This window comes from Lemur catta, chromosome 7 (assembly GCF_020740605.2).
Source record: "Lemur catta isolate mLemCat1 chromosome 7, mLemCat1.pri, whole genome shotgun sequence".
NCBI classification, from domain to species: domain Eukaryota; kingdom Metazoa; phylum Chordata; class Mammalia; order Primates; family Lemuridae; genus Lemur; species Lemur catta.
In genome coordinates, this window is record NC_059134.1 from 28,617,797 (window position 1) to 28,635,312 (window position 17,516).

The 17,516-nt window shown below is 38.0% G+C and overlaps 1 protein-coding gene across 1 annotated transcript in view; it reads left to right on the forward strand.

The window, feature by feature from the left end:
* The window catches only part of ARHGAP20 (Rho GTPase activating protein 20), a 78,744-nt gene extending 61,657 nt beyond the window's left edge, over positions 1-17,087 (forward strand). Inside the window, exons 10-15 of the mRNA XM_045556643.1 lie at positions 2,309-2,493; positions 3,666-3,827; positions 7,527-7,636; positions 9,861-10,050; positions 11,595-11,709; positions 12,814-17,087. Of these exons, the coding sequence (XP_045412599.1) occupies positions 2,309-2,493; positions 3,666-3,827; positions 7,527-7,636; positions 9,861-10,050; positions 11,595-11,709; positions 12,814-14,633 (2,582 nt within the window). The 3' untranslated portion in view covers positions 14,634-17,087. The remainder of the gene's footprint in view (positions 1-2,308; positions 2,494-3,665; positions 3,828-7,526; positions 7,637-9,860; positions 10,051-11,594; positions 11,710-12,813) is intronic.
* Positions 17,088-17,516: the final 429 nt, after the last annotated feature.

Below are 17,516 nucleotides of genomic sequence, written 5' to 3' on the forward strand. Positions count from 1 at the left end.
TGGTTTAAGTAAGTTATTCTGAGGTAATAAAATGCTGATGGTACATTATAGCCAAGCAATACAGAAGACTTCCTTGAAATTAGCCTTTGACGCTGCTGACCATGTCCTCCTTGAAGAGATCATCTCCTTTGGTGTTTGATTATCAGGGAAGGTTGGGAGCCAAACATAATCTCTAGTTAACTTGGTTGTCATAAAGAAGAATGCCACACAGCCACAGTTTAATGACAAATTCCCATGCACTCTCACTGGAGAAAATGGAGTTATACCATGAGTGGGCATTACCTGGTCATTATGGCTCTTCAAATCTTAGTTCTGTTAACTTTAATTGCAGGCTATTTTGAATCTGCCCCACAAATGCAAGCTTCAGTATCAGCCAGGTATTTGGGCAGAATGTACATACAATATTTGGGGTTCCCACTATCAAGTTTTCTCCTGTCTGGGATCCCCCTCACTTTCCAGCTGCTGGGGGTACCTCTGTCTTGGTTCTCTAGTTCTTCAAGCCAGTGAGAGTACAAGTTTCTCCCTAAATTTTAGTCACCCCCACTATGCTGGGGCCTGCCTTCAGGCTGAAAGCTCTAAGAATGTAAAACTCACCCAGTGCTATGCCATTCCCTTCTTCCAGGTGTCAAACTTATATCTCCAGTTCTACCCCGTTTTAGTCATTGTTTAGTGCCTTCAAGTAAGTTTGTTTGGTTTGTCCAGAGTTTGCAGTTGTTACCTGGGTATGTATGGCAGGGAAGGGGCAGGGGTCAGCCACTTTTGGAAGTGGAACCTTAAAGAGCTCTTTTTAGATATCAAATTTTGTGCAAATCTATTAACTTTCATGTTAAAAATTAGACACAGATGACACCAAAACCTTTTTTTTTTTTTTTTTTTTTTTTTTTTTTTGAGACAGAGTCTCACTCTCTTGCTGGGCTAGAGTGCCGTTGCATCAGTCTAGCTCACAGCAACCTCAAACTCCCAGGCCTAAGTGATCCTCCTGCCTCAGCCTCCCCAGTAGCTGGGACTACAGGCACGTGCCACCATGCCCGGCTAATTTTTTCTATTTTTAGTTGTTTGGCTAATTTCTTTCTATTTTTAGTAGAGACGGGGTCTGGCTCTTGCTCAGGCCGGTCTTGAACTCCTGAGCTCAAGCAGCCCTCCCGCCTCAGCCTCCCAGAGTGCTAGGATTACAGGCGTGAGCCACCGCACCCAGCTCAAAAACATTTTTATACTACAGTATCATAAATATATAACTTACTGTTGACTTTTCCTACTTCTGCCTATTTTATTCATGCTGTCTTTTTCTACTAAAATCCATCCTCATTTTCAGTTATTGTTCAATAGTGATTTATTGAGTACTTACTATATGCAAGACACTGTTCTGTATGTTCTATCTGTTGAAATCTTGTTCATTCAAAATACAAATCAAATGCAAATGCCTCCAAGATCACACCCCACCCTCCTACTGGGTAGATGTGACTGACTTCCTCTGAATACCTTTGGTACTTTTTTCCTCCCTTATGACATTTTATTGGTTAATATGCTTGCTTTTATCCCCACCATGACAAGTCTCATTCTCTATTAGATTATAAACTTCATCTGTAGGGGCAAATCTCACTCATATTTGCATCCATCCATGCTACCTTTAACATACTTTTGAAAGTCAGGAGCTGAAAAGAAACATGAAAGTCTTTGTAGTAGCAAAGGAGAGAAAAAATTGAAGGACATTAGCTTCCTGTCTCTGTTCTCAGTAGTAGAGTGGGACATCAGGTAATAAAGCATTCTTTGTTTCTAGAGAACATCTTAATAGAGACAACTCCTCTCTGCCTCCCTCCTCCTCTTCCTCTTCAGCTTGTCCTTCTCTTCCTCCTACTTCCCCTTCCTCTCCCCATCCTCTCTTCTCACTTTCTTTTTCTCATTATTTAATTATGGTCTAATTTAAACTTTTCTGTGTGCCTAGTCTCATCTTTCAAATGGGAAAATATGTGTGTTCTTATACAACACATTTTGCTTTAAAAGTTGTTGTGGTCAATAAGGGAGCCTTTTTTTCTCCTTTGAAAATTTACTACCAAAACTTAACAGACCAATAATGTCCCAAAAATGGATGGGAGAAACCAAACATTTGATTCTTCCTTCACTGAGTGTTCTTTCATTTGTAAAATATTCTCGTGAAATCTTATAGGTTGAATTGTCCATAACAAAAGACATCTATGTACACTTTTTTTCTTTTTGAGTCATCGTAATAAACATGCTGTAAAATGGAAGTTGTAGAAATAAGGTTAAGTGAGTTAAACTAGTTATGCTAATAATCTCACTCCTTTCTTAGATTCAGGTCACAAGACATTTAAAAGGAGAAGATCCATTATAAACTGGGCCTTTTGGCGGGGTTCTACCACTCAGCTGGACAACTTACCCTTGTCACCGCCAACATCTCCTCCTGTGGCAGGACAGCTCTTTGGAGTTTCTCTGACAAATATTTGTGAGAACGACAATCTGCCCAGACCTATCTTGGTAAGGCTCATTTTGGCCTGTAAACTCATGGAAAAAGGGATTTGAGAAGGGAGAGCTCTGGGAGATAAATCTGTCCCCAAATGGAAAAACCATAAGCCCAGGTTTAGCTTAGAATCTTTATTATTATTACTTCAAAGTATAAAAATCTGATTTAGCTATTGCAGAATCATAAGAAATACATAGAAGGAAGAGATAATCTAGTCTACTGATTATAAGAAAAAGCCACATAAGCCTGCTCAGATAAATTAGGGTTTGCTCTATAGACACAGAATCTTCATTATCCCTCAGAAATCCTTTCTTGAACTCCATGTTGTTCTGAAAGTCTTCTTTTCTCACTTTAGTAGCATATATAGACTGCTCAATTTTAGACTTAAGTTTTAATAACTGCTTTATTTGTATTTAAAGTGTTTAAGTATAAAGATACAGTCTCTGGCACTTATTTATCTTCTGTATATAGAATGGGTCAGATAAAAGCCACTAAGTTTATATTCTCTCCAATTGATAAATTAATCACTGCTAAGCAGAATTTATTAAGTATCTTCTAAGCACTATGCTACTTGTATGGCATTTAATGCTATATTGTGCACCTATAAGTGCCAGGCACTAGTCTAGCCACTATTGTTTAGGGGGTTATTATTATCATATAATCATCCCTACTTTACAAATTTTTTAAAGCCTCAGAACTTTACCCAAGTTTACACAGTAAATACGTGGCGTCACTAGGTTTCAAATCCCATGGATTGCTTGTCTCCAAATCCCATTCTCTTTCTATACTGCAAGCAGTGGACTTAAAGATAGAAAGAAAGCAAAACTAGAAAACACTGAAAATCTACTTTCTTAACAAGTTTTAAGAATACAGTGAATTGTGGTTAACTGTAGGTACTGTGTTATGTAGTAGGTCGCCTGATCTTAATCCTCCTATCTAACTGAAATTTTGTATCCTTTGACCAACATCTCCCCAACTCCACCACTATCCCCAATCCCCAGTAACCACCATCCTCCTCTCCAAAAACTTCATTTTAATCCTTCTAGCCATCCATCCAGTTCCAATCCTTTCTATCTTTACCCTAGCACACCATAGCTAGCCTCTGGCAGCCAAAGAGGGCAAGCACAAGTTCCCTTATTTGTATGTGTGAAGTGCCATTTTGGTTTTTTTCTTTGCTTCCCCATAGGATGTGCTTTTGTTTCTTAATGAAAAAGGACCCCTCACAAAAGGCATCTTCAGGCAACCAGCCAATATGAGATCCTGCAGAGAACTAAAAGAGAAACTGAATTCTGGAGTTGAAGTACAACTAGACTGTGAAACTGCCTTTGTGTTAGCATGTGTCTTAAAGGTAGGAAAAGTTCTCCCTTTATCCACCCCATGGTGTAGCTCTGGAGCAAGATGAATTTTTTTTTAACATTATGAACATTATTTCTATCTGCAAAGACCCACAATAGATTTAGCCTCAAAAAAGTGTCAAAAAACATTTTACAAAGTCAACATTGGACTCTAAAAGCCACCACCAATGATATGACATATCAAATATGCTTTTTAAATTTTTTTCATTCCTCACTAATCTCTTCTTCACTTCTGCCACCCCATGTAAAAAATAAAATTTAATTAAAATTTAAAATAATCAAAACACACACATTTATCAAAACAAACATCCTGCTTATGATGATTTCCTCACTATATCACTACCTTCCTAATGAAGGCAAAGTTTCCAAAAATAAACTTTTATTCAACTTTTGAAAGTAGTTACAGAAGTTTACTGTAATAAACATTTGCCTTACAACTGAAACAAAAAATTGCTGAAACCACTGAAAATTCTACTTCATGATCAGCATGCCACAGATACTCCTTCCCTTGTCTCCTAATTCCTTTTACTTTAAAAGCTGAGTAGGAATGACCTCAACATCTGGGTTTTCTTTTACCTTTACCACATTTGACATTCTTTATGATTTTTACCCTTCAACCACAGTTACTTAAGTCACATCTATAGTTACAAGATTATAGAGTTCTAAAATGTTTTCTGCCCCACATTCTTGGAAATGGCCTACATTTTAGGAAAACCTAGCGTCAAAACCAGCTTTAAGCAGAGCTTTTGACCTTAGCAATAGCTTCTGCAGAACTGCCTTAGGCTCTCGTCTCCCAAAGGATTGGAATGCACCAGAGCCAGGGGTAGAGACAAGGCCCCAGTCTGAGTCTCAGGGCCTGAGGCATAAAAGCCAAATTAAGGAAAACATGATGAAGAAGAATCTTGCATACCTCTACTCCAGCTGAGTGGCCGGCTGCTTACAGAATCTTACTTCATGACTTCTTTATGTACAATCAGGTGTTACTTGGTAAATGGGTCATGTCTGCTCTTCAACAAACCTTGCAATAGCCTTTTGCAATTAAATATCACTCAAGAAAATGGGAGAGTTTGAGCTAGGGTCATCTAATCTGTTTTGCACAGGGTTTGTAATTACTTTTCAATCCTGGAATACAAATGAAGATATACATGGTATGCTTAGCCAGTTATATATGCCAAGGATATATATGCACAATGAGTTTTTCTTTTTTTGTCATAGAATTAGGTTTCCTTCTATGTCTTAATTTAAGAAGGTAAAGCCTGTCTTAGAAGAATTTTCTTACTATGCTATTCTTCATAGCACCACACTTAAAATTTAGGACAAAATTGTCGAGGCTATTGCAAAGAAGCGCAGTTCTAGAAGAGTTAAATTGTGTTTTCAAATTACAGAAACATTATTTGTCCAAAAACAAAAGATAAAAAATGATTGAAATGACGGAAGAGTCTGGTTAAATGGGTTCCATGCAACTGAGTTTTATTATGTAACTGTGTTTTACTCCCATTTCTTCCAAGTGGTTTCAGGAAAGGACATAATTTTTACCAAAAGTTTCTGAGTTTTGTTTTGTTTTGTTTCTTATTGTTAAGTCTGTTTTGAAGTGGTACTTAAGTTTTCCTTTAATTTTTCATTTATGCTGGTTTTGCTTAAACATAAGTTTAACTCTTCAAACTGTAATTGGACAAAAATTGCTTAAGACACTGTAACTTTGATCCATTAGACCTTTGAGGAAAAGTTCATATTTAATCCTACAGAATATCATCTCAAATTAATTTGAGAGTTCTGATGGCCTAGGCTCTGGTTTTGGAGAGGAGACTTTCAGCTGAGTGCTGTGAGTTGGTGATTGCAATTCAGAACCACATCTCACATCCTTCTCAGCTGTGATGGTGGTTGTATTTCATAACTTGTTATTCCAGCTGTGGGAGAGTTCATTGAGATGTTACCAAGTTATTATCTTTCAAGTGTAGGTTTAAGATTTAATGATGTTTTTCTTCAAGACAGATCATAAGTATGTTTTCCAGTGAGATTTTAAAAGAGCTATTGTCACTACCCCATTTTGAAATAACAGATTTTGCCACTTCTAAATCTGACTTTTAGAGTGGGTGCAGCAGCTAAAATTAGTTTGGTATTATGAAAACTCAATAGCTTTACCCAAAAAGAAGTAACCTTTGTGATGGTATACGTGAATCACAAGTATCCAGGTACATTTCTACTGGAAGATATGATAGAACAGAGGAAGACTTTGAATCACTCCATCTTCCTTCTTATTAACTAATCTAAAAAGAAAAAACTATGGTAAGAGACTAACGTGATAACAAAGAGATTCTTAAAAATTACCTTGGAATCTCATTTACAGTTGATTGACCTTCTCTTGTCCCTCATTAATGTTTGGCCATATGACACTAGCAACAGTTCAGTAATGACCTCAGAGGTCATTACTTTGTACACATTGATGTGTACAAAGAAGGGGAGGGTCTGTCCCTACCTTGGAGGAGCTCGTAAGTGGGGAAGATGCCCACATAATCAGCTAACTGTAACAGTAAGTTATCGCAGCTTCCGTATTAGTGATATGAACATGAGATACAAGTAACAAGTTGTGTGTTGCCTTCTATAGGGCACATAGATAAAGTTATTGATTTGGTTTTCCAACAAGAGTTAAAATTACCCAGTTGCAGACTTTCACTTATCTCTGTGTTATAAGCAGGAAATTGCGAGAAGGTAGCCAACCACAGGTACAATGCTAAACATGAAATTGAGTTTGTCTAAAGTTTACTGAGGTAGAGATCAAGCTTGGTGTTGCTAAAGCCATACCAAAAGCAACAGAGAGAATTGGCCTAGAATCAATTGTCTAGGATCAGGATCAAATTTAATTTTAAGCTTTTTGTAAACAAAAGCCAAACAACAAATGCCCTTGGTCATATCCTGTTTGTGTCATGGTTTGGTTTCAGCCCAGCCAGCCCCACCAGTGGTCTCAGCAGAATAGGATGTCCAAGAATGGATAATGTACCGTGGACATGTTACTTAGTGTACATCAGGCCATGGGGGTGCTGCCCCAAGCTCCCGGATCCCAGATCCCAGCTGTCTGTCACCTGGAATGCTTTCTCTCCCCAAATATATAAGAACCCTTCTATACGGAATAGAGGGAAAAACCTTAAGTAATTTTTGATGCAATTGTGCACCGATACCACTGGGATATAAAGTTCTAAGATATCAGGGACTGTGTTGGATTCACTTCTCTATGTCTAGTCCCTTGGCAGTGCTTGGCACATATGAATAAGCACATACAGAATGATCACATGAATGATTACCAGATTATAAACCTCACAGATATCTTGGTGCACTTCCTTGAACTAGCCATTTAAGGGAAAAGAGGATTAGTTAGAATGGTTTACTGCCAGACCCTGTCATGTACTAGTTTACTAAAATCTGTGCAAATGGGAGAGTCCACCCAAATAGGTTGTGGTTTATCTTCCCCACCATAATCCAGACTTCAGTTATCCCAGTGGCTTTTGTTAGAAAAAAAAATCAAAGCCTGTGTTTCTTTGTCCACAAGTCAGTGGAGAATTGGCACAGAGCTCTGTGTAGTTCGCAGAAGGGAGGACTTAACTGAACTTTTCAATAAAATATTTTTTCTGACTCCTCTAATACATATTTGGCATGAGAATAATGATTTAAAATATTTGTTTTTTCATCTATGTAAGGATTTTCTACGAAATATTCCAGGAAGTATTTTTTCGTCAGATCTCTATGATAACTGGGTCTGTGTAATGGATCAAGGAAATGATGAAGAGAAAATAAATGCAGTTCAAAGGTAATTATTCTAATTTGGTCATGTCTCAAAAATCCTTTTTAAAAAGTTATATTTTATAAGCTTGTCTATTAAAAATTAAAGTCATATTCATGAGGACCAGTTTAAAAATAGATTTATGCTAGCTTGTCATTGTTATTCTCCCTAATCCTGTTAACATGGAATACTTGAACATTGTACCCCTTCTGTCTGTCTGAATTGATAGGAGCTGTAATTCATTAGTTCACTACCTAATACTGTAGGCCCAGTATACAGTTTATTATCTTAATTTTGGTAAATATTTAACTAACCAGGCAACTCCTTATGTAATTCATTGAGTAACTGAAGTATACGGAGAAAATGACCTATTCCCTCTTCTCAAGGAATTCAGTTTGGTAAAGATAGATAGCCTTAGAATTACAACAATAATGCAGTATAATCAGTGATACACAAGAGCTATTTGGAGAGCACTGTGGGAGCACAGCAGAGAATCAGTTAACTCCTTGAGAAGTGTCGAGGAAAAAGGGAGTTGCAAAGTCTCAGTCTGATTACAAAGAACGTACTGTTTCTAACCACACAAAGGGAAATCGCTGGTAGAACTCACTACCCCTATCCCTGGATATTTCCGGCATTAGAATAGGAAAGAAACGTGCATTAACAAAAAGCAATACTTCCAGTTCTGTGAAAACTCAAGAATCCCAGTATCATTTATTTGTATATGCTTGTTTAGTACAGTATATTTTTTCTTGAGCAACTTTCAAATAGGAATGATCCACATACCGATATTGGTAGACATATTTTATAGGTGGAACATAGTACAGCTGTTGAAGATACCAGAAACTATAGCCATGTAACAAACTACTATTAATACCTCCACTCTCGTTATAGTTTGGTGTAAACAAGATAGTTTCAGATTCTATAGTTGGTTGCTCATTGTCCAAAACATTTTGTGTGTGTGTGTGTGTGTGTGTGTGTGTGTGTGTATCCTATAAGCTGTTAAAAGGTGATTTTTTAAAAAAAAAAGGTAATATTATGACTCGCATACAAATATAAAATAAACACCTGAAAGATTTTATTTAAACTATTAATAAGTGAACCAGGAAGATGATGTAACCACCTTTGTAGATTTCAGAGTATCACAACTTATGTAGTTGAATCAGAAATACTGAAGTGAATTTTTAAAAGATGCAAAACTGGCCTTTTCTATTATTACCAGGGCAGGGATACAGATAAACCAGAGAGAATTTTCAAGTCTTTAGCCAAGTATTAGGTACACTGCTGTCAGTTATCTACAACTTACAGAATTGTAAAATAGCTCTTGTAAAAAGGGTTAGGGATCCCACAGTGTCCCAGAAGTGTATGCTAGATGCCTTATTTTCCATTGAATACTCCCAGTAATCTTCCGGTCTATTTAAAAGTCCTTCATAACTTATCCTTACAAAAACTGTACTCATAGTCAGTCTGTTATACTGAAGAAAGCCTTTTCTGCTATTTGAGCAACAGGAGTCAGACTATCTTGTTTTCCCCAGGTTACAGATTCTTATTGATAAAAGCAATAATAATGAATGTCAGCTTATGTATGTTTTCTGGATAGTAGTAAAACTCATTTTTGGTAAATAATCATTTAAAAATCACTTATCAATTACCAAATGGAAGCAGGGGAAAATATACTACTTTAAGTTTGACATAGTGATACCAATGAGACAAGAATTTGGAACAAAATAAACCGTAGAAGCTGGTGGAGCAGAGCATAAACCCTCAGAATGGATGTGGAAGTCTTTATAGCTGAGGTTTGGGTTCTCACCAAGAGACAGCATTCCTGTGTTGCTACTTGAAAATAAAGGAGCACTATAAATTTAATTGCTGTTTAATTTTCTTAGAAAGGTTTTGTGGGTTTTGGTTGAGAATATTCAGAAATGTTACAGGATTTGCCTAAGTTTGAACACATTGTACTAGTTTCAAGGAAATATTTCAGGCAGCATTTTTTTAGAGACATTTTTCTACATTCTTTTATGTTTTCATTGCACTGTGAAGACAGTGTAGAAAAATACAAAAAAATAAATCCCCAGGGCTTATTTTTCTTTCTGTACGGGCAGTCCTCACTTTGCTGGGTGCCATGTTAACTGAAACCTGCATATCCAAGCTGAGTTCTCAATTTGCCCTCTTGCAAAGTTAGGGTTGCCTGTCTTTACAAGTTTTTTAATGAAATGTCTTGCTTAAAGAGTGCATTTTTCTGTCTTTACTTTAGGCTATTAGACCAGCTTCCAAGAGCCAATGTTGTTCTCCTAAGGTATCTTTTTGGAGTATTACACAACATTGAGCAACATTCCTCATCCAATCAGATGAATGCATTTAATTTAGCGGTGTGTATCGCTCCAAGTGTTCTTTGGCCTCCTACTTCCTGCAGCCCAGAACTAGAAAATGAATTTACAAAAAAGGTAATGAAGTTTTTCATTGTATGCCCTGGGAGACTAAATCCCCATTTTGAAACTAAAATTTGGGGTATTAATCCTGAAACACGATTTCTGACATAAGTTAAGTACACTTCCTTATAAATTTGAATTTACTAACTATGGAGTGTTTTATTCTATCCTGATAGACTATAAGAAAGTGATTAGTCAAACATAAAAGCAATAGCAATTGATTTACTTCTCTTTTTCCTTTAAGGAGGCTAAACCCTATCAATGACTTAATAAGAAAGCAGCTAACATGATTTTAAAAATTGAAAAAAAAAAAACACAAGACAGAGTTAAGCAAGCCAAGGTTCAATTCTCAGCCCCACCACTTGTCAGATGTATAATCTTAGGCAAAATCAGTTACACTGACCCACAGTGTCCTCATCTAAAAAAGTGGAAGTAGTGATAATACAGTAGTTACTTAAAAATCATACTCTTGTAGCGCCTGGCAGTTAATAAAGTGTTTGACGATATCAGTTTCCTTTGCTCTCAACATTTTTCCTGCCCGTTGGCCTCAGCTACTGGGAGAAGGAAACTATAGAGAGATTCCTTTACATCCCGTGGAGGTGCAAAGCTCCCTAATAAACTCTTATCTCCTCCCCAAGCACCTCCAGTTAGGGAGCCCAGTGGAAGGCAGTACATATGTAGACTAGTCAGTCAAATGCATGGGGTAAAGACTAGTCAGGAAAAACACAAGTTTTCTTTCTAGCTGCCTTTTTCCTTCACTATACATCTGCAGACGATCTCTTTCCCAAGCTTTTGACATTCTGCCCTTTACATAAAAAATATTTTTCATAAGTCTTTGTCCAGTGGTGCTTTATAAATTTTAATAACAGTATTTTTCTTTACCCCAAAAACCCCATTGAGAATACTTGAAATTATTCTAATTTTAAAGATAGAGAGCCATTAGTATAAAATGTTAACATTAAGGCAAGGCCACAAATAACAACTTCAGTCCACTGATTAAAATTAATTTCTATGCCCAGTGCCAAACTACTCTTGAAAATATCATAGTTTTTTAGGGGAAACTTTTTTTTTTTTTTTTTTTTTTTTGAGACAGAGTCTCACTTTGTTGCCCAGGCTAGAGTGAGTGCCCTGGCGTCAGCCTAGCTCACAGCAACCTCAAATTCCTGGGCTTAAGCGATCCTACTGCCTCAGCCTCCCGAGTAGCTGGGACTACAGGCATGTGCCACCATGCATGGCTAATTTTTTCTATATATATTTTTAGTTGTCCAGATAATTTTTTTACTTCTATTTTTAGTAGAGATGGGGTCTCGCTCAGGCTGGTCTCGAACTCCTGACCTCGAGCGATCCACCCGCCTCGGCCTCCCAGAGGGCTAGGATTACAGGCATGAGCCACCGCGCCCAGCCCTAGGGGAAACTATTTTATGTACTCCTTAAAGCAGGTATGAATTCTCAGGACACGTTTGCTTTTTTGTTGTTAAAGTCAGAACTCATATATGAAATGTGATTTGTGAACACATTATATGAAAACTAGCACTTCATTTTTGTCTTTTTTTGTACAGGTTACCCTGCTTTTACAATTTCTGATTGAAAATTGCTGTAGGATATTTGGAGAAGAAATCACTTCCCTCTTCGGAGAGGTTTCAGGGCGATGTGACACTAGAGGAAATGCCTCAGGTATTATGAATAATTGGATTGGTTTTCATGAAAAATAGACACATGTCTGTGAAGATGCTGGGACAGTGGTTTTCCTGGAGCCCATGGCAGCTGAGGTGAAGGGAGCCTCTGACCTGGGTCGGGGGGCCCAGGGATTCTGATCCTTTCTTAGAGGGCCTGCTAATAGGTCAGGGTATGTTAATAGTTTGGTAGAGTTGAGAAATGTATAAGCTTCCAAGAAGTTATTGGTGGCAGCATGCTGTGGTATGGTGGTTTGAACCTTTTCTTAAATAAAACTTTATGAGGAACCCTAATATATATGGTAGAACTTGCTGTATGGTTTAAACTGGAATAGAAAGCCCAGAGGTAGTAGAGGCAGGCCTGGATTTATTCTTCCTCTTCTTCCTCTTACTGGTCCCTGAGACACTTCTCAGAATTCTAATGTGCTATGAGATGGTTTGAAAAAAACTGGCATCATTTGGGGTAGGGGGACACTGAATCCAAAGAGGGACACTGAATCCAAAGACAAACAACCTTCCAGAATATGAATTCCTGTACCACCAGTTACTAGTTACCTTTGGCCAATTTCTCCATGCCACTGAACATCAGTATCTTCATCTATAAAATGTGGATAAAAATAATGTCTTTGTGGTTACTGTAAGTATTAAATAAGATAATGGGTATTAAACAACTTTATAAAAGAGAAATTGATAGGTTAGTAAGTAGATTCTCTAAGACTAGAGTTAATTATTAATATGTGTAACAACCAGCAGCCCATGTTACAAGGCAGAGTCTTATTCAGAATCTAGGTATATCTGGCATTAATTCCTTCATATTTTTCACATGGTTTTATGACATGTTCCTTGCTTTGAGAAAATCTTTCTTAAGGAAAGCCCATTCATCAGGACCTGAGATAAGTCTAGTATACTGCAATAGGTGTTTCTTCTTTTATTCTGTACTACCATTTGGGAAGATTTTAAAAGATTCTTTCTTTCTTGAGAGTAGGAATTTGAATACTCTACATGAAAAAAGAATTAAACTAAGCACCATAGTTTGTTTTTAAGGCAGCATGGGCTGTATTTGTGCTAAGTAAAAATGTTAATCATGGTTTGATTTTTTTGACAGATATTTCTCGCTTCCAACTGAGCGACTCCTCGTATGACAGCTTGGAAAATGAACTAAATGAGGACGTTGATACCCCAGGCAGCAACATGGTAAAGAAACTTGGCCAGGGGAGCAGAAGCATGGACTCTATTTTAACGTTCAGTGACTATGACCTTGACCAACCTGAAGTGGAAGACCTTTTAACCCTGAACGACTTTGATTTAGACCATTCTAAAGAAGAACATCCTCAAATGGAACGCTCTCTTAAATCCAAGCTGGTGAACGTTAGAATGTGCACAAACATCCTGCCACAGGATCCTGCCGAGGCCCCGTCTGGCACACCCCGCCACCTGCCCACGGCTGCAGCCGATGCTACAAAAATCATGAGGCGAAACCGGCGCTGCTCAGAGCCCAGCATCCACTATCTGGATTCAAAGCTTTCCTATCTCAGGGAGTTTTATCAGAAAAAGCTACGCAAGTCCAGCTGTGATGCAGTTCTCTGTCAAAAAGACGAGGACTGTCTGAAGCAGAATCAACCCCTCCAGGAAGGGGTTAAAACATGTTTTAAACAGAGTCTATTCACAAGCACTGATACCAGCAAGAAAAATTCCACTAATCAAAACATTAAGAAGAAAATCTTGCCTGGTGATGAAGGAAATTATATGAAACTCTGGAGTAAGTCCAGGCCATTGGCCCTTTCTGTGTCCTCACAGGATCATTTCAAGAACCAGCTGTTTGATGTGGATACATCTGGATACTCCCCACCACACACAGCAGACGCCCTCAAGAGTTCAAGGAAACACCGGCGCTGCTCAGAGCCCAACATAGATGACCAGAAAGGCAAGTTGTCCCTTCTCTGGGGGATTTGTTCAAAGCAGCATAAAAGCAGCTGGGAATCCGTTCTCTTGCATGAAGAGGATTATCTCAAACGGCATAAGTCTTTGCAAATAGAGGGACAAAAGCTTATTAGTCAGAGTTTGGTCTTGGGGATTGAGGTAGGCAAGAGTAGTGCCACAAACCAAAGCACTGAGAAGATTTTACCCCCAAGATTAAACCTTTGCCCAAGGACTAGCTATTCCAGCTTATCCTCTCCAGGCACTTCCCCATCAGGCACACCTGTGAGCTCCCAGGACAGTGCTTTTTCTCAGATTTCTGAACACTCCCTGTTTACACCCACTGAAACTTCCTCTCCAATAGATTGCAGTTTTCAGGCTCAAAGAAAACAAGAAAAACTTTCTTCTGACTCTAGCAGTTCTAGCCTTTTTTCTGGAATGCCTGGTCCCTCATTAGTCCAGGCCAGCAGTTACCCAGCTTATACAAAAAAGGACACCAAAGAATGGCATACACAAACACATTCTGTAACTCTTCATCCTACAACGTGGTTGAGAAATGGTGTGGCCAGTTTGAAAAACTGGTCCCTCAAAAAGAAAACAAAGGCAGCCAGACCAGAGGAAAAGAAAATAGGTTCTCTGAAAGGACCCTTGGAGCTACCTCCAAATGCTTCTGGTGTTCTAGAAGACGTCTCACTGCAAGAGAAACAGAACGACGTTCCCTCAGGGGCAGCTGCGGGACTGGGAGCTGCGCATTCAGCCCAGCGGTATGGTTCTTCTCCCTGCCGGGACTCGGGCGGACACTGTAGCTCTCGATTCAGCCTGGTGGAAAGCAGACTCAAGCTGTGTGTGCAGTCCCATGGGGAAGTAGAGCATGGTGGCCAGGGCTCCTCCCTGCCTTGTGAAAGAGCCTCAGCCAGCTCTCGGACTGTGGAGGCTGTGGCCAGCCCAGACTCAGGGCCTGCAGTGGTCTGTGATGTTGGGGACAAACATTTAGCCAAAGACAGTTAACCATAATAAGAAACTTATGTCCATAAGAACAGGAGCTGGGATAATAATAACAACATAAAGACAATAACTATTATGACCCTTTGTATAAGTAAGTTACCTGGGAGAGGTAGCATAAGGATAATCATTGCTAATACTTAGGACAGCAAAATAATTCTCTTTATTAAGATTATTTTGCAAAAACTTTATGGTAAAAAATTTTGTCACTTAAGTGTGGAGGCTTTCCCTTATTAAAACACGGGGTTGGTCCTGCCATGTGGTTTCAGAGATGCTAGCAGAGGGTGAGAGAAAGCATCTTCTGCAGAGGAAGCCTGTGTGAACAGTCTGTGAGATTAGTGTCCTGAGAAGACCAGGATGTCACAAATGAGGAGTAAGGGACTGGGGAGAGGGGAAGTTGTACAGAGAAACCATCTACATTTTAATAAGTAGGCAACAAAAATGCTACTAATCAAAGCATTAAGAAAAACACATAAAACTTTTCCCTAAATCTAAGCCAGTGGCCATTTCTGTGACATCTGACAGCCACGTGTCCTCACAGAATCGTTCCAGGAAGCAGCCCATTCATGCAGCCAGAGTGGAGAAAACAGTGATTCAAGAACCCTGAGTAGCGTGATGTCAGGTTCCTTTCTGGCTCCATTTGTTAATTTTTTTTTCCATTAGTGATGAACTTTACAGAGGCCTCAGTAAGAAGAGCTGTGAGGGAAAGGAAGTGGTTGTTCATGATATCCTTGTCTTCTCAGGATTCATAGTGCTTTAACAAGGGAAAGCCTCCCAAACACTTAGGTAACGTAACTCTTTAGCATTACATTTTTGCCAAATAGTCTGCCCTTTAAAAAGTGTCTGTTCTGGGAACATTATTCAGAAATACAAGTTTTCCTATTTATTAATTTTCGTGCTTAAAAGGTGACCTCCTGACACCATTCACTATCTTAGTGTTGAGGAAAAGACTGCAATGACAACTGTCCTTTCTCAGTGACACAAATACTGTTACCAGCATGTGATCAAGCATGGTACTTCTGTGCTGAAATGTTTCCCTACAGCCCTGCCTCTTAGATTACAGTTGGGCAGAAAAAATTATTTATAAATCATTCTTTTTCTGATGTTTGTAGTTTGGCATTTGACTGAGTGATTTAGAGTTTGGCAGGTTATAAAGAGTCACCAACTGGCTGACAGGCTTTCTGAGACAATCATTGTCTTTGGGTTTTCTTACTTCCAGGAGTTTTTTTCATATTTTTGTCCCATGGTTCATGGATTATACCCCATTAGTTTATTTCACATCTGTGGACCTTTCTCCTGTCTCTTCACTTAAAGGCTACAACAATACATCTCCTCAGCTAGGACTAGATTGTCAGGCCTTGCCAGCCAACATGAAAGGATGGCACTGAATGGAAGTGTATGTTCCTTCACATTAACTACTTACCCATAAGAAGTTGCTTAGAGCCCATTTGATCTCTTCAGTCTACCATCATCAAATGGGCCTTTCTCCCACAAAATAGGTTATTCCAAATCATTTTTCTTGTCAATCACCAGGAAACTGTCATATCAAATGTTCTTTCCCTGTTGTCCTAAAGTTATGGAGGAAAAAATATTTAAGATTGAAGAAGTTATTTCAGTATTAGCTATATAGGTGCTACCTACCTCTTGGGGACATAGCCCTGTTTGCCCTAATTATTATAATTAACTTTCAGAACTCTGTGTCCAAAGAGCTCCTTCATGACACTGGCCATCTCAGTTACAGATGTGAAGTCAATTTCACCTTATAACTAACCACTCCCATATATCAAGATTTATTAAGTATCTATATGCATCTTTTGTAGTATAATACATAAAATCAGCAGGGACTCCCCTTACCCTTAGGGCATACTACTGTCAGAACTGCAAGATGTGTATCCTTCCTAGGGGACCAGGAAAAAAAAGAAAAGAAAGAAAAAAGAACTACAAGATGTGAATGAAACTCTTAGAGTTTGGAGTGTCTTTCTGGAAGAACTCGCTTCTCTATTTACCAAAATAATAGTTGTAACATTTTTTTTTTAATATTGGCAGGTAGAAAATCATCCACCCAATTTGAAGCATTGAAGAAAATAATTGCTGAGGTTTTTAATTAACCATTCCTACTCTCTATGTTCCCTTAGATACTCCTGTAATACTTAATGTGAAGTTTGTTAATATTGTTGTAAAGTATTACATATTGTATGATTTGAAGACAGATTATGTGTCATTTTAATATACTCCAATCTATAATATATTAGACTGATGCTTTATCTAAAGGCTTTGAGTTTGTATAATATATCTTGACAAATTTTACTACCATATGTTATGTAATAAATGTGTATTTTTGTACTTGCAGAAACTGCTGCTAACTTTTAAAGTTGTTTGGGTTTCAGGCACTGATAATGGATATTTATGAAGTCCATGCTGTCTGTTAAATAAAATGCCATTCTGCAGAGGTAATAATCCCACCAGAGCAATATTGCCCATTGTAAAATTGTTCTAGTTAATGAGCAAAATCTCTGCCTAACATTGGAAATTTCATAGAATATAATTAATGTTGAATTGCAACTTGGAGCTTTTAGTCAGAAGCCCACAGTCATTCTTTTTTTTTAAAAAAAAGGTTTTTTTTCTATTTACTCTTATTTACCAAACAAGTCATGTTTTAGATACAGTCTTAATTTTCTTTTTATTTTTTTTTAATTTAATAACCAAGACTCAGATTAAGGAAAAAAATTGCTGCAGATAGGATTAAAAAGAAATTTAAATGTACATGAAAATAATTCATCTAAATTGATGAAAATAGGCATGATGTTTTCATTGTGCTCCTAGAATGAGATGTAGTCAGTATTCATATATCAAAAGAACATCAGCTCACTTTAATTGATTGTATGAGAT